This window comes from Notothenia rossii, assembly GCF_949606895.1.
Source record: "Notothenia rossii genome assembly, chromosome: 5".
Classification (NCBI taxonomy): Eukaryota; Metazoa; Chordata; class Actinopteri; order Perciformes; family Nototheniidae; genus Notothenia; species Notothenia rossii.
The window spans coordinates 49,952,925-49,973,444 of record NC_136903.1 but is presented as its reverse complement, the minus strand read 5'-3'; the positions used below and the strand labels follow the sequence as shown (position 1 = coordinate 49,973,444).

The window sequence follows — 20,520 nt, the reverse complement described above, 5'->3', positions numbered from 1 at the left end:
TTGAACAGTGTTCCTCCTGATTTCAAATTTCAATATTTCCTAAAATCTTTGCTTTCACAGAAGTTCTTCTATTCGGTGTGATAGTAGACCACCTCAGATAGCTGCTCATAAAATTTCATGTCAATCTGATGTGGAATTTCAGAATAAAACCAATCCAAAAAGTGGAATTTGAACAGTGTTGCTCCTGATTTCAAATTTCAATATTTCCTCAAATCTTTGCTTCCACAGAAGTTCTTCGATTCAGTGTGATAGTAGACCACCTCAGATAGCTGCTCATAAAATTTCATAACAATCTGATGTGGAATTTCAGAATAAAAGCTATGTAAAATGTGGAATTTGAACAGTGTTCCTCCTGATTTCAAATTTCAATATTTCCTAAAATCTTTGCTTTCACAGAAGTTCTTCTATTCGGTGTGATAGTAGACCACCTCAGATAGCTGCTCATAAAATTTCATGTCAATCTGATGTGGAATTTCAGAATAAAACCAATCCAAAAAGTGGAATTTGAACAGTGTTGCTCCTGATTTCAAATTTCAATATTTCCTCAAATCTTTGCTTCCACAGAAGTTCTTCAATTCAGTGTGATAGTAGACCACCTCAGATAGCTGCTCATAAAATTTCATAACAATCTGATGTGGAATTTCATAATAAAAGCTATGTAAAATGTGGAATTTGAACAGTGTTGCTCCTGATTTCAAATTTCAATATTTCCTAAAATCTTTGCTTCCACAGAAGTTCTTCGATTCAGTGTGATAGTAGACCACCTCAGATAGCTACTCATGAAATTTCATAACAATCTGATGTGGAATTTCAGAATAAAACCAATCCAAAAAGTGGAATTTGAACAGTGCTCCTCCTGATTTCAAATTGCAATATTTCCACAAATCTTTGCTTCCACAGAAGTTCTTCAATTCAGTGTGATAGTAGACCACCTCAGATAGCTGCTTATAAAAATTCATGTTAATCTGATGTTGAATTTCAGAATAAAACCAATCCAAAAAGTGGAATTTGAACAGTGTTCCTCCTGATTTCAAATTGCAATATTTCCTAAAATCTTTGCTTCCACAGAAGTTCTTCAATTCAGTGTGATAGTAGACCACCTCAGATAGCTGCTCATAAAATTTCATAACAATCTGATGTGGAATTTCAGAATAAAACCAATCCAAAAAGTGGAATTTGAACAGTGTTGCTCCTGATTTCAAATTGCAATATATCCAAAAATCTTTGCTTCCACAGAAGTTCTTCAATTCAGTGTGATAGTAGACCACCTCAGATAGCTGCTCATAAAATTTCATAACAATCTGATTTGGAAGTTCAGAATAAAAGCTATGTAAAATGTGGAATTTGAACAGTGTTCCTCCTGATTTCAAATTGCAATATTTCCACAAATCTTTGCTTCCACAGAAGTTCTTCGATTCAGTGTGATAGTAGACCACCTCAGATAGCTACTCATGAAATTTCATGTCAATCTGATGTGGAATTTCAGAATAAAAGCTATGTAAAAAGTGGAATTTGAACAGTGTTAATCCTGATTTCAAATTGCAATTTTTCCTAAAATCTTTGCTTCCACAGAACTTCTTTTATTCAGTGTTATAGTAGACCACCTCAGTGAGCTACTCATGAAATTTCATAACAATCTGATGTTTAATTTCATAATAAAAGCTATCCAAAATGTCCTATTTGAGCAGTGTTTCGCCTAGATTACAAGACAATCTGATTTATAATATGAGAAAGAAATATTTGTTTTTTAGCTCAATGTTCAAAGATCATGTAAACTAATGTCTCAAAATTAGGATTTGATCATACTGACAGTTCTATTTTAATTTATTGCAGCGGACTTCCGGTCTAAGACCGGAAGTTATGTAACCGCAGTCTGCTGCTTGCTAGTTCATGGACGTCCATAAGAGAGAGACACATGTGTCCCTGTTGATGTGTGTTGTCTTTAATAAACAATGGCGGGAATACATCTGTCTCCGAAATTTCCTGGGATCACTACAATATATATACCGTAAAAAAAAAACTCGTCTTATTCTGAAAACCGGAAGATGTTACACGCCAGTAAAGACTCGCCGACTTCATTTTTACCGTAAAACTCGTAATACGGGCGAACTTTCAATTTTGGGACGGCTCACTTGACCAACAGAAACGTAGCGTAGGCTCACTTGACCGCAGTCGGAAACGGCTCAATAACTTGTGTATTGCTAAGCACTAAATGCGATGGAGAGTTCTCAACTCAGCCTTATTATCCCATATGGGATGAAGAGGAGTAATTCAATACATAAGTGGTTAAAGTTAGTAACATGATCTGAGCTGTTGCAGAGTTTTGACTGCTCATAGTTAAGGTAACGCTATCGTCATCTCACTGACTGTAAAACGGCTGCTGACTGGTTAGCTAGTGTTAACAATACATCAGTCTAACGTTAGTTAGCTAACTGGTAACTTTAACATTAATACGAGCAAGCTTACCTCATTGACTTGGGTTGAATTCCCCGTTACAGCTGTGGCTGTCCTTAGGTCAGAGGCCGGTGCTCCAGGGTCTGGTTCTGCTGTGCGTTTTCTCGATGTAACGGTAAAAAATTGCTGAATTCCTCCACGTGATACCATTGTCAGTCCTTGTACATCATTCAACCCACGAAATACACACACTCAGTATGTAGCTAGACCCGCGAATTCGCGGGCCAGGAATTCGCGGGTCTTGCTACGTTCTGAGTATGTTTGAGCTCGAGGCATCACAGCCAGCTGTGCGGGTGGCTGACAGCCAGCGGCACAGCTGTAGCTACGTACTGTGTGTGTGTGTGTGTGTGTGTGTGTGTGTGTGTGTGTGTGTGTGTGTGTGTGTGTGTGTGTGTGTGTGTGTGTGTGTGTGTGTGTGTGTATTTCGCGGGTTGCTAAATGCTTTGTGCGTGTGTGTTTATGTTGACAAGGAAATGTAATAACTGTGCTACATAAAACGTGCAGTCAGTTTAATTTTCATCGCCGTTCGTAGTAGAGTTAGCAGGGTATTTTAATTTTAACTCTCGTCCCAAATTCGTCCCAGATTTTTTTTTTATCCTCCCCGACCCTATTTTTTCGGCCCCGGGACGACGGGACGTCCTTAAGCTCGAGCCCTGAAGTGTACATACCAAGACAATGGCTTCATCCTTGATGGAAGCAATGTTGTGGTTCTTCTTCCGCCCTGACACCCAACCCCCTCGCTTCTCATCAAACCTCTTGAGCTCCTTCTCAAGGCGCGGCTTTTTTGGCAGCTCCTTAAAGCAATGTCCACAGATCTTCTGTGCACAAAATAAAATGTTCTGACAGAAGGGACATGTCTTTTTTGTACACCCACCTGGCATGATTAACACGGGATTACAAAGAAACAGACAGACTGACACACACAGGAAAGTAGAGAAGTACACAGCATAGATATAAGGGTGAATAAAGAAATAGATGATAGATATAAGAGAGCTAGATAGGGAGATAGGTTGAGTTTGGCTCTTAAAAGTGCCGTTGGTTTTATGATGGTGTAGATCAGTGTATGGGTTTGTGGTGTGGGTACGGGAGCTGCAGGAGAGAACAGAAAAAGTGAATTATGTAGTGAAACTAGCTTTTTTAATGCACATTGTGACGGTTTAACTACTTTAGACAGACTGAGTTCATTTACGTGTTTCCTGTTTCATACGCGTAACAAGCACATGGCCGTGGACTATGCCCCTCCCCCCCAAACATATATTAAAATGTCGGCCAGCGTTAGTACTGTCATGTGTAAAACAAAAGCGATTAAGATAACTTATAACTCACACTTTAACACCGACGTATGTAGCCGTAATTAAGACAAATATTTTTCACACACCACTTATGAGCTGATATAAATGTAGCTAAACTAGTTTAAGCTTATGTTGAACGTGAGCTAGCTAGCTAGCCGCCCGCAAGAATCATTTCACATTAATGTTGCTTTGCTGATTATGGCGAAAGCATTTCTCAGACTTAGAACAGTTCAGTATGTATGATGAACCATGCGAGTAAAGGCTTAAAAAAAAGCCCCAATTATTAAATCTAAGCAAAACATGTATCAGACTTTAGTGACCCAACTTACTTTGTCAGAGGATGGATCGCAATGCCGGTGGCAGCGTCTTTGGCCAATAGGTGTTGCTCTGAATGATGTAATTTCCTGTACCGATTATACAATCAAATATTAATACATTTCCTATATTTTGACACGATAACTCTTTAATAACCTAAGTAGCTTACGGACAAAAACTAAAAAGTATATATTGCCTTATAAAATGCAGAAAAGATTAAACATCTAACATGATAATAATAAATAAAAAGTAATATCTTAAACCAAAATAAATAAAATGGAAAATTAACCGACAACAACAATTTAACATAAATAAAACAAGGATTAAAACAAGGATAAGTTTGACTCAATGTTGTGTAAAGTATGGTTAAAAAATATATTTTTTGATTTTTTGAAAATAATACAGCTTCCAGCTTCCCGAGACACGAAGAGGAGACACAAACAATTCTTCCACTTGAAATGCGTTTAAACTGTGTCAGACAGATGTTTAATTTTAATTTTAGTTCATTTTAATTGGTTAATAATTGGTGTTTAATACTGGCAACTTCTAATTGTTGGGGGGGGGCGGCGTTCGATCCAGTTTCGATTCCGTAACCTTGGCGCACTGCCACTCCAACATCCAATCCCGACTTGAAGTTTAATCACGGGGACTGTAGTCCTAAACGATAGCTGGGGATTATGGGTAGTGTAGTGTCTTCGGCCATCCTAAACTCGATGATGCTCGAAATGTCCCTTATAGGCCTACGTCTGTTTCCGGTTATTTTTATTTTGAAATTCAGTTCCTGAAGGACGGCAAAAAAGCCCGAGATTATAGAATTAAACAAATAATAAAAACAAGGATAATTGTGTGTTATTGTTGACTAAATAAAAGTGTGTTATTTTGAAAAGAATAACAAATTAGAAGGAAAAATGAGCCCCATTTATTTTCCTCACAGACAGCAACAAAAGTCCGAAATGATACGATTTTAAATAAAAGCAATAATCGTGGCTTGATATTGAGTAAGAACATGTTTTTATGAACCACACAGCTTCCGGTCTTCCTATAACACGTAATGCCGTGAGACTACCAACAGAAATACATTGCTTTTAAAATCGTGCTGTGCAACACGAAAAAAAAGGGGAAAGACTACCTATAGAAATACATTGCTTTTAAAATCGTGCTGTGCAACACGAAAAAAAGGGGAAAATCGTGTTGGTGAACACGAATCAATAGATAAAAAATCGTGTTGGTGAACACGAAATGCCGTGAGACTGGGTTGCGGTATCAGTGGTGCGGTGTAGAACAGGTTAAAGTGAAAAAATCTAAAACAAAACAGAGTCCAAAATAAGTGGAAAGCAGTGCAGGTCCATATGTCTGCGGCACAATACCTAACAATGAAGAATATACAAGAATATATTAGGATGTCACACACAATTTCACTAGCTGCAACATTAATAGTGATACTCACTACTTTTACTTTTGGTACGTTACTTACTGACGATGATCGAAAGTTTAAAAAAAGTCTCGAACGGTGCTCCGGAGCACTGCCATCACTCGTTGTTCAGGACCACTCCTCGCTAGTCACAACAGCATCTATGATACACAGACCCGGCGCCAGAACAAATCTAAAGGGAGGGCATATGATTTTCATGGGAGGGCACACAAAACCGTCATGTGCTGCGGGCCTGCGGCACAATATAGACAAGTTTACGCGCCAAAACACGGGTAGCGCCATGACACTACACAAATGCACTTCATTTCCGCCGGAAGTCTTTTGCACAGCGTCTGTCGGTGTAAACCGATGTAAATAGTCAGACGGGCACTGGTGTAAACACAGCGATTTCGATGCTAACAGTGATGCTAGCTTGGGAACACGATTCTACTTCTTTGACTGGAGATGGCGTTACTCTCCCCCACCCGAATTCAGTGCAAAACTGGGAGGATAACATGACGACGTGGCCCAGCATAAAACCAAAATAAACTGCCTTATTTAGGTCATGCCCACAGGAGCCAACAGTTGTCTGTTGTTTACATAATGCACAATTTACATGATCTCTTTATGCTGTGCAATATATCATATGTGCCTGTATTGTTTGAGTGAAAATAAAGTTTGATGTAATTTAATTTCATTATTGCACTGTTATTGCATTATTGCATTTCATATGTTCCTTAGAGTGCTACAATTTCTTTTAACACAGTTCATCATTCATATTAAGCTCATACTGTACATAAATAACACTGAATGAATTAATTGTTGAGAGGAAACTAAAGAAATGGCTTCAACAAGAAAGATCACATGTTTAATCCTAACAGGTATTACAAATTAAAATATAAAAGCAGCCCACACAATTACATCACTATGAAAATATTCATATATAATATTAAAAAATACAATGCATGCAGTATTTGTTGTGTTTATCTGTATTTAATGAACAACATGGCTGGGTGCTGGGTGCTGGTTTGTGGTCGTAGCACTCTCTATCTAACCACTCGTTCAGGTGCTTTCTCGAGTGATTGCAACCAACTACCGCACACGTAGTTCCCGAACCACTTTTCTTCATGTTGTAATTGTTATATCCTCTTTGTCTCTGCGATATCAGTGCTTTGTCGGCACAACGGAGCTAGCTAGCAAAACAAACCCAGTCCGCCAAAACGGAAGTGCATTGCATCGAAGGGAGGAGTTCAGGATGTAGAGCGGAAACGGCTCAATAACTTGTGTATATATCAAACAGCAAGGCCAACAGCATTGCGTAAAGACGCACACTTATCGCAAATAAATACACAAATAAAGGGCAACATAGAAACCACTTTTGAAACATTGTGTGCGTGGCAGCACAAACACTGGTGAATCACGAGCAAGGCACACTGGTTAAGGATGGCAGCTTCCTCATCGTTGCACTCTGAGATAAATAGTAGAGACGGAGACGATGAACTGCTTAGCCCGCCTTGGGCATGGTTTCTTTGTCTATGCACTTCAGGTGCCTTCTGCTCAGCCGAGCTAACTTAGAACATTATTTTGGCCAACTCTGCATCTTTGTGCAGCGTATACTCAAACAGCGATAGGAAGAGCCCACTGCCTGACTCGGACATGCTGTGGAGTGAATCGTGGTCACCTCTGAGCAGAGATGGGGTCGTTACTAAAACATATATATATATATATATTACACTTCTTCGTTACTCTCTACATAAAGTAACTCGTTACTTTACTCGCAGGGCCGGCCCGCCCCTCCCTACAGGCAGATCACGCAGACTGTGGCGCACCGTGTATGCGCGCCACAGTTTTGCCTCTGCGAGACTCCACTTGCACCCCCAATTACTATTGCATTAAGGAAGACAAGTCTTTCTTTTGATATGCTCTTTAATAAAATAGGCTACCAGCCTACCACAACAAGCTAACAGTCTGTGAAACGTAAAGACACTAATTAATTAAACCAGTTCAAGACGCATTATTCTTATCATTCTTTATGAGCGCAGTAACGGTAAGGTATCTAGGCTAATTACTTATTTATTTAGTATTCCATAACTTAGTAACAGAGATGGTCAAACTAAAGTGGTAGAGACATGACAAAAATCCTACAATGAAGCGGGATATTGAACTGTTCACCCAGGGGCGGACCTAGCACATTTGGTGCCCTAGGCGAGCTTCACCACTGCGCCCCCCCAAAAACAAATATCAAAACATCTTAACAGTTATACAGTAAAGTACTGCAGCTTTATTTATTACAAGCAAGAACAAGAGCTAAGAATAAATGTAAAGTGCACACTAAAGAATTAAAACAAATAAACAACTTAGCTAACAAACAATAATAATGTCAATAACAAACAATAAAAGAATGTGCAAATGTGCTTTCAAAGAAAATTAAGAAGAAATGTAAAGTGCACACTAAAGAATTAAAACAAACAACTTAGCTAATAAACAATAATAATAATAACAATAACAAACAATAAAATAACGTGCACATTTGCTTTAAAAGAAAATTATGTATTGTAAAATATGTTACACATGTCAAATAATCAAAATATAATATGCTAAATAAACAAACAAATACATAAAAATTACAAATTCACTTTGTCTCAAGAACTATTTACATTCCACTCCCTATCATCACACAAGGTTGGCCTACATATTAGCTCCTACTGGTTTCCATTTACAGTGCAATCCTTCTGGCCTTCCTCGCTGCAAAGTCATCAATCACATCATCATATGAAATCTGACCACCAACCTCATGGTTAATACTGATTACAGCCAGACCACTGAGGCGTTCTTGAGCCATGGTGGACCTCAGGTATGTTTTCAAGAGTTTTAATTTGGAAAAACTCCTCTCGGCTGAAGCTACTGTTACTGGTAGCGTTGCACTGATCCGCAGAGCAATACACAAGTTGGGATATATTTCGGTGAGCTGCTTTGTGTGTATGAATTTCAACAACTCAAGAGTTGTCATGCTCTTTGATGGCAAGTCAGGTACATTTTCCAACTCCTGAGCCAGCTCCTTCCCATCCAAATCAGATTGCCCTCCATGGCTTAAGGTGTGTGCAAGTGCCTCTGCTTGCTTCATCAGCTCTTAGTGTGGCAGGTCTGGGAAGTTGTACAGAATGCCAAACTTGTCTTGCACATGTTCAAGAGTGGTAAACCTCTCCTTTTGTGCTGACACTGCAGCATCTACCACCACGTTAAAGAACGTTCCCTCCAGATTTTGCAAGGCATTCCTCAATGGCTCATCAGGAGACTCATATGAGAAGTGCCTCTTTGTTGACTTCAGCCGCTTTTGCACAAGGACTGCATCCACATTCATGTCTTCACACATGTCCTTGGCTGATGTTTGTGAAGCCACAAAGCCTGTGGCTCTGTAGGATTTGAGAGCTTTTTCAGTCTTTTTCAGTAGACTTACTGCTACATCCACTTGCATTGTTTGGGACTGCAGGACTTTGCTCACCTGCTGAATTTGACTTAACATGTCATACCAGACCACTGTGCACAGTGAAAAGCGGAATGACCCCACTTCTTCTGCCAGAGACTGGGCTTCAATCCTGATGATTGGGTCTTTGGCCTGGTTTCTCACCTCAAGCAGTGCCTCTCTCACAGCTGCGGCTTCATATCGCAGAGGCTCCACAGCTTTCACTCTGCTCTCCCATCTGGTTTCTGACCACATTTTGAGTGAAAGGTTGACGTGTTTCTTGAGGATGGACCATCTCTGTGTAGAGGCAGAAAACAGGCAGTATAGCTTCTGCACAATGCCAAAAAATGATATGGCATCTTTGGAGCTTTTGGCAGCATCAGCAATGACCAAATTGAGTGTATGTGCCCCACAAGGCACAAACAAAGCTCTTGGGTTCAACTGCAGTAGCCTGGCCTGTACTCCCTTGTTCTTCCCTCTCATATTTGCGCCGTTGTCATATGACTGTCCTCTGCAGTCATCAAAGGCAATCTGCAACTCCTCCAGCCTCTTCAAAATCAGGGCGGACAAACTTTCACCAGTGGACTCCTCTGCTACTAGGAATCCCATGAAGTGCTCTTTAATCTGGGGGTCTTCTTCCAGTGTCACAATTCTGATGACTACTGACAGCTGTTCAGTGTGGCTAACATCCGGGGTGCAATCTAAAATGAGGGAAAAGTACTTGCATTTCTTTATTTCTTGCACTATTGTTGATATAATCTTTCCACTGATGCATTCAATCAACTCATTCTGAATGGTTTTGCCCAAGTAGCTGTGGTGGGATGTTTGACTTTTAATCTTGTGGATGTGGTCTTTCATCACTGGGTCAAACTGCGCCAAAAGCTCAACCTCTTTCAAAAAGTTTCCATTTGAAGGAGAGTGGAGTATTTCTGTCTTTCCTCTCAATGCCATATTTCGCCCTGCCAGAGACTGTACAATAGCAACCAGTCGTGTCAGCACTGCTCTCCACCGACTCTTCTCTGCCTCAAGGAGGGCCTGCTCTTGTTTGTCTATTGTTGTACCTTGTTTTAATCGAACTGCCAATTCTTTCCATGACGCCAAATTGTTCAGGTGTTCCGGACTATTTTCATGGCTGGTCAAAGCAGCACTTGCATTTTTCCAATCCGACAGTCCTGCATTTGTTAAATGAATTTGTTTTGGAGATAAAAGTTGACAACAAAAACAAAAAAGACTGTTCTTCTTTTTTGAATATGTCACCCAACTTCTTTTGATCCTTTCTCCATTTACTAAGGTCCTGCTGAAGTACTGGTGGTGGCAACTTCTTCCATCATCTCTCCTTGGGAAAATGAAATCAGGTGTTATCTGATATGGTCCTCTCCGAACAAACTCTGTCCTCATTGTGTCTGTGAGATGTGAAGGGCAGTCAGCAGGATCGGTTGGTAGTGGATCGTCTGTCTTTGCTGCATCTGGAAGGCATGTGAAGCACATTTTCTCACCTCATATTCACAATATCTTCACACACACACACACACACACACACACACACACACACACACACACACACACACACACACACACACACACACACACACACACACACACACACACACACACACACACACACACACACACACACACACACACACACACACACACACACACACACACACACACACACACACACACACACACACACACACACACACACACACAACCCCAATTCCAAAAAGGTTGGGACAGTGTGTAAAATGTAAATAAAAACAGAAAGCAATTATTTGAAAGCATGAGGACAATTAGGTTTATAGCTAAACATCTTTACATTCATCAGGCACACACCTGAGAAGAGTGTATGGGTGGAATCTGTGGTGCAATCAGGATGAGATGCAGCAGGCTGTTCTGACGTTCCTTGCAGTGGTTCTGGGCCTATACATATATAGAGAACACACAAGAGCAAATATATTGGCTGGATTAGAAATGGCACGACAGTCATTTTTACATTCAATTATTTATCATCACATCAGGAACATCTATTGACATATTGTACTCACCAGAACAAACAGACACAGTGGTCAGTGGCAGGGTGGAATCAGTGGTCATCTCATCAGGATGAGCAGCTTGCTGTTCTGACGTTCCTTCATGTGGTTCTAGGTCTATAAATATAGAAAGAACACACAAGAGCAAATATATTGACTGGATTTCACATTCAATTATTTATCATCAGGAACATCTATTGACACATTGCACTCACCTGAGGAAGCCGGCACAGCTGAGGTGCATGGCGGTTCCTTGTCAACTGATGCAGCAGATGGTCCCAGATATTTTAAAAGTGAATCTAAAATGATATAACAAAATGTGTATTATCAACATTGAATAATTTCCATTTGTTAAATGTAGCTATTATTTAGTTAGTAAGCATTAGGACAGCCTGACAGGTCTGATTCAACTAATCAAGAGCTATGCCTATCTTATTAGAACAGTTGAATCAGGTGTGTTAGTTCTGGGTTGGAACGAAAACATTCAACAGGACTGGAGTTGAGAACCACTGAGCTAGTTAGCTAACGTTAGCGCACATTATGACAGGGTTGAATTTGGCAAATGTTTGACTCGGATAGTCAATGTGCTTTCTGAGGTAAACTTAACGTTAGCTAACGTTACCAACTAACTAACATTCCACCACACTGGCTAGCTCGCTACACCAAAACTAACATTGTTATTATTACTAATATTTCTATTTCATGACACAAAGAAAATAGCCTTATGACAGTTTCGACTGAATGGCAATAACAAACGCTGGCTAGCTAACGTTGGCTTGGCTAACTAGCAAGATTACATGATCCATTCGCTAATGTTGACAATACAATCAAAATTGCATACCTTTCACCTTGGCACGTTTCTCTTCTTCTTCTTTTCTTCTGTTTTTATACTGCGCCCCAGATGGCTTTTGCCTCTTCATAGTTCTCTAACGTTAGTCTTTCTTTCCTCAACGCTCAATTTTATAAACACTTGACCGATACCCATCAATGCACAGCGCTCTAGCATGTTCTGACTGTGAACACCTAAAGCCGAGGCTCTTAGACCGACCGACCGTTTTAGATTTTTGGCTCATTTTCCCTTATGTTAGAATTTTTTTTTTTATGTAAGAATAATGGTTGCAGATATAGAGGGGGGGCGCCAAAACTGCGCCAAGCAAAAAAAAAAAAAATAATAATTTTTTTTTTTTTTTTTTGCAATTTTTGGCGCCCCCCTCTGGGGGGCGCTCTGGGCAACTGCCTATATTGCCTGTAGGAAGCTCCGCCCCTGTGTTCACCCGTGAGAGAGCGATCAAGAAAAGAGAGCGAGCGGCCCCGTTGATGGAGTTTACAGATGAAAAGACACAGAAAGACAGAAGCACAATAACAAGAAGTAGGCTATATTTGGGTGTTTTGTTTTTGTAAATAACCGACGGTATCAAGAGGAAGTAAAGTCCCCTGGTTTGTCCCTTATACCCTAACTGCCATGAGACAACTCAAAATCAAGTTTCCAAAATCCGACACTGAGGTGTTCTTAACGCACTGGCAGATGACGGCGCTGACAAAGTGTGTTTCCAGCAGCGAGACGCTACAATACTAATTGTGGATTTATCATGTTGATTCGGCCACAACAGAAAAAAGAAAAAGAAACTTTCGCTCTCTCCAGAGGGGCAGGTCAGCCAAAAAGGCCAAACGGGCCGTTGCCCGGGCAACATTAGCCCAGTGGTGGGCCATCAGGGCCAGCAAGGCCTTCTCTGCTGGCCTAAACATCATCAGAATATAAATTAAATTTTGATATATTTTTTCCACAAATATGTATTAAATTATTCCCTGTAGTCTATTCTCTTCATTTCATAGCTTTCCTCTTGGTTGCGCTGCTTCCAGCCTCAGAACGAGATTTGGAGGGTTGGCCTTTATGTTAGAGCTTTTATCCAATCATATTTCAGCCATAATGTGTTGCCAGGGTCCAAGAAATCTGCCCTTAGGCCTTCAGAATCAACAGTGCGGGCGCCTGTAGATTAAAGTGAACGGAAACAAAACTGTGGCGTTAACCAATCAGATTTTGAGTTGGCGACAACGGGCCAGCTAGCAGGCGTACGATGACGTTAGCACGTGCACGTCTTTTGATTGGATACGCACTATTGAGAGGCAGAGCTATGTAGAGCTAGCAAACTGAACTTGAATTTGAACGAGCTAATTTGTGTAGATTTCTACAAGCTGTTTTTTTTCAACCCACAATGGCTGAAGGAGGAGAAGAGATCGATTTGGTCGCAGATATAATTACAACGCCATTTTCAAGACGAACTTTTCAAGAAAAGCTAGACATCGTGAGAAGAGAACGGCCAACCCCGACGCTAGCGAGCCTATCACAGCGGGGGAAAGGGTTTGTCCGCCACTTTCAAATCACTAACTACGAGCGGTACCCCTGGCTCACAGCCTCCGAGAGGCACTGCAAATTGTACTGCTGGGAATGCCTGCTATTTGCAACTGATCGATTTGGTGTTTGGAGCCACACTGGATTTGCAAACTTGAGTTGTCTAACCAAGGCAGCAACGAGACACCAAAGCACGGCTGGGCACTTACAAGCAATGGTGCTTTTGAAAACCTTTGGGGACACCCGAGTGGATCTACAGCTCAACGAACAAGTGCCCCGGGAAACGGAGCTCCACAACGAAAGGGTGAACAAAAATAGGGAAATATTGAAAAGACTGATTGATTGTGTCCTGTTTTTGGGTAAACAGGAACTTTCATTTAGGGGACACGATGAAAGCGCCAAGTCCAGAAACAGAGGAAACTACGTGGAGCTTCTTTCTTTGCTTGCTGAGAACAACACAGACTTGCATTACCACCTGTCCACAAACAAAGTGTTTACTGGGACGTCAGGCAAAATACAAAACGACCTGATTTATGCTATTGCTGTGATGGGAGAAGAGATCAAAATGGAGATTAAAAAAGCACCCTTTGTCGCTGTTATGGTGGACGAAACGACAGACGTGGGTAATGTAGCACAACTGGCACTTGTCCTGCGTTATGTGACGGACACAGGTGTCAAGGAGCGGTTTGTCAGATTTGAAGATGTTACAAGCGGCAAGCGAGCTGATGACATTGCCGCTCTTATTTTCCGTTTCATGGAGGAATATGAATGTAGTCTGGATAAAGTTGTGGCACAGTGTTATGATGGCGCAGCGGTCATGGCATCTGGACTAAACGGGGTGCAGGCTAAAGTTAAGGAGAGGGCACCTATGGCCTTATTCATTCACTGCTATGCACATCGACTAAATTTAGTACTGACTCAAGGGGCCTCAAAGCTTAAAGAATGCAAGGTCTTTTTTGCCAGCCTCAATGGCCTTGCAGCATTTTTCTCCAGATCCCCTAAGCGCACGCAACTGCTGGATGACATTTGCAAGCGTCGTCTTCCTAATGTTGCACCAACGCGGTGGCAATATACATCGAGATTGGTCAATGCAGTCTTTGAGAAGAGAGTTTCCCTAAAGGAGGTGTTTGACCACATACTGGAACATCATGAGGAGTATGATGGGGATACTATGCTTAGCGCTGATGGATTTAATGCACGTCTGGATGATTTTGAGTTTTGTTTTTTGCTTGAAACATTCAATGGGATTTTTAAGCATTCAGATGTGCTCTTTGGAATACTACAGAAACAAACATTGGATGTACAATTCTGTCTGACAAGGGTGAACGAGTTTTGTGACACAATTGAGCGAGAGAGGTGCCAGTTTCGTCAGATCTACGAGGACACAGCGCGCATCTCAAGTGGTCCGAGCGCACGCAGAGGCCCACGTACAGCACAAGGAGACCTTCGCGCATACTACCAACAACTCCACAGCAATATTCTGGACAACATTCTTTGCCAGATACGGAGTAGGTTTCAAGACCACGAAAAATTAATGTTTCTCTCCCTCCTGGACCCCCAGCACTTTCAGACCTACCAGACCTTCCCGCATACAGCCTTAGCCAAATTAACACAGAGTCACGGAACACTGTTCGATCTGTCCCGGCTAAAAACAGAACTGACTGTAATGTATGCCATGACTGATTTTGAAGGGAAAAGTCCCATTGATCTCCTTGATTTCCTTAAGCAGAAAAATCTGAGTGAGAGCATGGGGCAGCTCTACACATTGGCATGTGTGGCAGTGACTATCCCTGTGTCCACTGCTTCTGTCGAGCGGTCATTCTCGGCCTTAAAGCGAATTAAAACTTATGCCAGAAATTCTACTGGACAGACTAGGCTTTCATCATTAGCCTTCATGTCTATAGAAAATGACTTATTGGTGGAACTGAAACGCACAGATAAACTGTACAACAGAGTCATTGAAGTCTTCTTGAGGAAAGAAAGGAGGATGGATTTTGTATTCAAATAATCAGTTGTTTTGGTGAGTACAAAGCATTTTATTTTTTATTTTATTTTAATATATTTTTGTCATTTTATGTCGTTAATATTAAATCAATATTAACGAATTAATATATATGTAATTAAAATGACAAATATATAAAAAATAAATGTTTGATGCTTCTGCAAGAGATATAGAGATGTGTGTGGCGCACTGGCTCAGCTGTGCAGTAAAAGTACTCAAGGAGACTTGTTGAATTGTTTTGGTTAAACCTTTATCAAAGTGGACATTCAGTGCTAGGAATACACTTTCACCACTGTCGCAAATATATCCTCATGAAAAAATGCAAATTATTTGTTTGTTTTCTTTTATTTTCAGTGAATAGTTTGTGTCTTTATCGTCACGTTTCTTAAATGAAACTGCTTTGGGTGCGACAATGCGCTGTTTAGTGAACAAACTTGGTTTGGTGGACTTAATAAAACTTTGTAGACTAATGCCTTAAAAGCCCCTTTTATTTTTAAGTTTTGACCGTATCCAAGCGATCTTAAAGCTGGTAGTTTAACACTCTTAATTGTAAATGCGGATATTGTGGTGACCACCTATTTAACCACTGGGACACAATTCAAACTAGGAACTACATTTGCGGTTATTGTTCCCACACGGACATGTTATGGGTTACCTATATATAGTGTGTGCCCTCTTGGCTCTCTCTCTTGTCGACCCGGGCTGCGACCCGACAACATGTCCCTTGCAGCTTGTTAATAAATTACTATTTCTGCACCTTCCTTGCACCGCCTCTGACTCCATATCCTCGGCACTACACTGGTGACCCCGATACGTCTTGGGAAGTTTCCTGGACGGAGCCGAACACGGCAAAAGGAACCCGTTTTCCTTTCTCGAAATGCCGGGGTTTGATTGGAGACGTCCATGGCTGCAACCGGCACTGAGGCTCGGTGCGCGCTCCGCAGAAGGCTGGGGACGTTGCTCGCCGTTCCCGCATCGGCTTTCTATACAACAGGGGGACGATGCACGACCTGCTGGGTCGACCAGCAACCCCATTGCTACCTCGTGGGTTTGTTCTTCGGGGCGTGCGACTGCACATCCCGGCTGCTAACCACGTGGGGCTAACGACGGCTAGCAGCTACCCAAGGCTGCTAGCTAGCGGCTAACGGCTAGTGCTAACGGCTAGTGCTAACGGCTAGTGCTAACGGCTATCGGCCCTTCTGAGTTTTCTGGTGCCGGAGAGGAGGTTCGACCAGCCGGTTGACCTCATGTGGACACTCTCACCTTTTTCACCACATCGACGGTGGTTCCAGACGCCACTCAGGTTTTCATCGATGCCTGGGTGGTGCACTCCTGGACCCCGTCTCGCCTTAACAGTTCCGGACGTCGCCCATGCTCCATCGACCCATGGGTGGCACGCTCCGGGACCCTGTCTGGCCTGTCCTGCTTCCCGGGGATTTCATGCCCGCCGCCGCGGCACGTCTGCCTGCGGCCGGGTTCCTCTCCTGCTTCCCGGGGACGCCTCAGCGCCTGCTGAGGACTTCATGCCCGCCGCCGTGGCACGTCTGCCTGCGGCCGGGTTGCTCTCCTGCTTCCCGGGGACGCCTCAGCGCCTGCTGAGGACTTCATGCCCGCCGCCGCGGCACGTCTGCCTGCGGCACGTCTGCCTGCGGCCGGGTTGCTCTCCTGCTTCCCGGGGACGCCTCAGCACCTGCTGAGGACTTCATGCCCGCCGCCGTGGCACGTCTGCCTGCGGCCGGGTTGCTCTCCTGCTTCCCGGGGACGCCTCGGCGCCTGCTGAGGACTTCATGCCCGTTGCCGCGGCACGTCTGCCTGCGGCCGGGTTGCTCTCCTGCTTTCCGGGGACGCCTCAGCTCCTGCTGCGGCCCGCCCCCGGTGGGGGTGCCCTCGTTAGGACCCCTACCCGCTCCTGCGGCCCCCTTTCGTGGCCCGTTTCATGGCCCGGTCCTCACCTGCGACCACACCCTCGTAGGCCCCTATGGTGCTTCCTCCACGGGCGCGAGGATTTATTTTGCCCTGTTTGAATTCTGGGGGGGCTTGTGTGGTGACCACCTATTTAACCACTGGGACACAATTCAAACTAGGAACTACAGTTGCGGTTATTGTTCCCACACGGACATGTTATGGGTTACCTATATATAGTGTGTGCCCTCTTGGCTCTCTCTCTTGTCGACCCGGGCTGCGACCCGACAACATGTCCCTTGCAGCTTGTTAATAAATTACTATTTCTGCACCTTCCTTGCACCGCCTCTGACTCCATATCCTCGGCACTACAATATATTGATTATAAATGCTTCGGAAATATTAATATAACTCTGTTGTACTTGACTATGTTAAGGTGATGCAACGCCCGGTTATACTGCGTTTCTGTCTAAATGTATAGTTTCTAGAGCCATGGCGTCATAATGATGGTATTAAGAGGTGGAATAATTCAGGTAGGACTGTGTAGGACATCACTGAAGGCCTAGGTGTGAAATGCACGGCCCGCCACTGCATTAGCCTGTATCTGTGCACGTCCCTGCAGCAGTGGATTACATTACATTACATTACATTGCATTTAGCTGACGCTTTTATCCAAAGCGACTTACAATAAGTGCATTCGACCAGGAAGATACAACCTTTAAGAAAACAGAATCATATAAGTCCATCAGGTTTCATAGAGCCAAACATTTCAAGTGCTACTCAACTGGCATTTAGAAAGCCAGCCCTTTATTAGTATATAAGTGCTTTGTTAGTAATTCTATCGCTCGAAGTGGAGTCCAAAGAGATGAGTTTTCAGTTTGCGTCGGAAGATGTGTAAGCTATCTGCTGTCCTGATTTCAATGGGGAGCTCATTCCACCATTTTGGAGCCAGGATAGCAAACCCACGTGTTTTTGCTGACGGGAACTTGGGTCCCCCTCGCAGTGCGGGTGCAGCGAGCTGTTTGGCTGATGCAGAGCGGAGTGCACGTGCTGGGGTGTACGGTTTAACCATGTCCTGGATGTAGGAAGGGCCAGATCCATTCACAGCATGGTACGCAAGTACCAGTGTCTTGAAGTGGATTCTAGCAGTTACTGGAAGCCAGTGAAGGGAGCGGAGGAGCGGTGTGGTGTGGGAGAATTTGGGAAGGTTGAAGACCAGACGAGCCGCTGCATTCTGGATGAGCTGCAGAGGTCGGATGGCACATGCAGGTAGACCAGCCAGGAGGGAGTTGCAGTAGTCTAAGCGTGAGATGACGAGAGCCTGGACCAGAATCTGCGCTGATGTCTGGGTCAGCTGGGGACGTATCCTCCTGATGTTGTAAAGCGTGTATCTGCAGCAGCGGGTTGTAGCAGCGATGTTTGCAGTGAAGGACAATTTGTTATCTAGGACCACACCCAGATTCCTTGCAGTCTGAGTCGGGGAAACAACAGAGGTGCCGATGTTGATTGTTAGGTCAAGAGTGGGACAATCTTTTCCCGGAAGGAAGAGCAGTTCAGTCTTGTCAAGGTTGAGCTTGAGGTGATGAGCAGACATCCACCGAGAGATGTCTGCTAGGCAAGCAGAGATGCGTGCGACGACCTGGGTCTCTGAGCGGGGAAAGGACAGAATTAGTTGGGTGTCGTCAGCGTAGCAGTGGTATGAAAAACCATGCGGGCTAATGACAGACCCGAGCGAGTTTGTGTACAGGGAGAAGAGGAGGGGACCAAGAACCGAGCCCTGAGGGACCCCTGTAGTTAATTGACAAGGGTCGGACTCGGACCCTCTCCAAGTAACCCTGTAGGTGCGGTCGTTGAGGTATGAGGTGAGGAGGGAAAGTGCAGTGCCTGAAACTCCAAGTTCTTGGAGAGTGCGAAGGAGGATCCGATGGTTCACCGTGTCGAATGCAGCAGACAGGTCCAGAAGGATGATGACAGAGGAGAGGGAGGCTGCTTTAGCAGTGTGCAGTTCGTCAGAGACAGCAAGGAGAGCAGTTTCTGTTGAGTGACCTGCCTTGAAACCAGACTGGTGCGGATCCAGAAGGTTGTTCTGATGGAGATAACAGGAGAGTTGTTTAAAGACAGCGCGTTCAAGTGTTTTAGACAGGAACGGGAGGAGAGAGACGGGCCTGTAGTTAATAACATCAGACGGATTGAGAGTGGGTTTCTTAAGGAGAGGGTTTACTCTTGCCTCCTTGAGACTGTTTGGAAAGTGACCAGAAGTTAGAGAAGTGTTGATGAAATGGGTGAGAAATGGTAGAATATCAGGAGCGATAGTCTGAAGGAGGTTTGAGGGGATAGGGTCCAGAGAACAGGTGGTAGGACGGGCAGAGGTAACGAGGGTAAGAACCTCACTTGGAGAGAGAGGGGAGAAGGAGGTCAGTGTGTGGGTGAAGGGAGGGTCTGGTGACCCAGCGGTGAGTAAAGGTGAGTCAGAAAAAGAAGAGCGAATATCATCAACCTTTTTTTCAAAGTGGTTAACAAAGTCGCTTGACAGAAGGGAGGAGGGAGGAGGTGCTTTGGGGGGGTCAAAGAGGGTGGAGAAGATAGAAAATAGTTTTTGGGGATTGGAATAGGAAGATTGGATCTTATCTTGAAAGAAAGTGCTTTTTGCCTGAGAGATGGAAGCAGAGAAAGAGGAGAGGAGAGCCTGATAGGTTAGGAGGTCGTCATGGTGTTTGGATTTCCACCATTTCCGCTCTGCTGCCCGAAGGATGGTTCTATTAGCACGCAGTGCGTCATTTAGCCAGGGAGCAGGAGGGGACTGACGAGCCGGCCGCGATGTGAGAGGACAGAGAGAGTCCAGAGAGGATGAGAGAGTAGAGAGGAGAGTTTTTGCAGCAGCGTTTGGAGGCAGGAGTTGGAACGAGTCAGAGGAAGGGAGGGCTGAGAGCACCGATGAGGCAAAGGTAGAGGGGGAGAGGGAACGGAGGTTACGGCGGACAGGAGCAGAGTTAGAAGAGATTAGGTTGTTATGTTTGGAAAGGGGTAGAGAGAATGAAATGAAGAAGTGATCGGATGTGTGGAGCGGGTTTACAGAGAGGTTAGAAGTAGAGCAGTTCCTTGAGAATATGAGATCAAGGACATTGCCAGCTTTATGAGTTGGTGGGGATGGAGACAGTGAGAAAGCAAAGGTGGTTAACAGAGATGTTAGTTCAGATATCTTCCCTGTCTGGAGGTTGAAATCTCCGAGAAGTACAGCGGGAGGGCCAGTTTCAGGGATGTGTGAGAGGAGATTATCTAATTCCTCCAAGAAGTCCCC

General features: G+C 43.6%; 2 protein-coding genes across 4 annotated transcripts in view; both read right to left on the bottom strand.

Moving 5' to 3' along the window:
- The window catches only part of LOC307039292 (uncharacterized protein), a 34,052-nt gene extending 31,376 nt beyond the window's left edge, over positions 1 to 2,676 (bottom strand). The window contains exon 1 of the mRNA XM_079681193.1: positions 2,467 to 2,676. Coding sequence (XP_079537319.1) covers positions 2,467 to 2,604 — 138 coding nt within the window. The 5' untranslated portion in view covers positions 2,605 to 2,676. The remainder of the gene's footprint in view (positions 1 to 2,466) is intronic.
- A 5,324-nt stretch (positions 2,677 to 8,000) lies between these two features.
- LOC307041976 (zinc finger MYM-type protein 1-like) lies at positions 8,001 to 12,111 on the bottom strand. 3 transcript variants are annotated; one of them, XM_079685595.1, is made up of 4 exons: positions 11,184 to 12,111; positions 10,984 to 11,085; positions 10,772 to 10,858; positions 8,001 to 10,447 (listed from the first exon to the last, which is right to left on the bottom strand). In XM_079685595.1, the coding sequence occupies exon 4, from the start codon at positions 10,421 to 10,423 to the stop codon at positions 8,603 to 8,605; it is 1,821 nt and encodes a 606-aa protein (XP_079541721.1). In that variant the 5' UTR covers positions 10,424 to 10,447; positions 10,772 to 10,858; positions 10,984 to 11,085; positions 11,184 to 12,111; the 3' UTR covers positions 8,001 to 8,602. The 3 variants fall into 3 exon arrangements, with proteins under 3 accessions (XP_079541721.1, XP_079541720.1, XP_079541719.1); XM_079685594.1 differs by having other exon boundaries at positions 8,001 to 10,401; XM_079685593.1 differs by lacking the exons at positions 10,984 to 11,085; positions 11,184 to 12,111 and having other exon boundaries at positions 8,001 to 10,401; positions 10,772 to 10,976.
- Between the last annotated feature and the right edge of the window lie 8,409 nt (positions 12,112 to 20,520).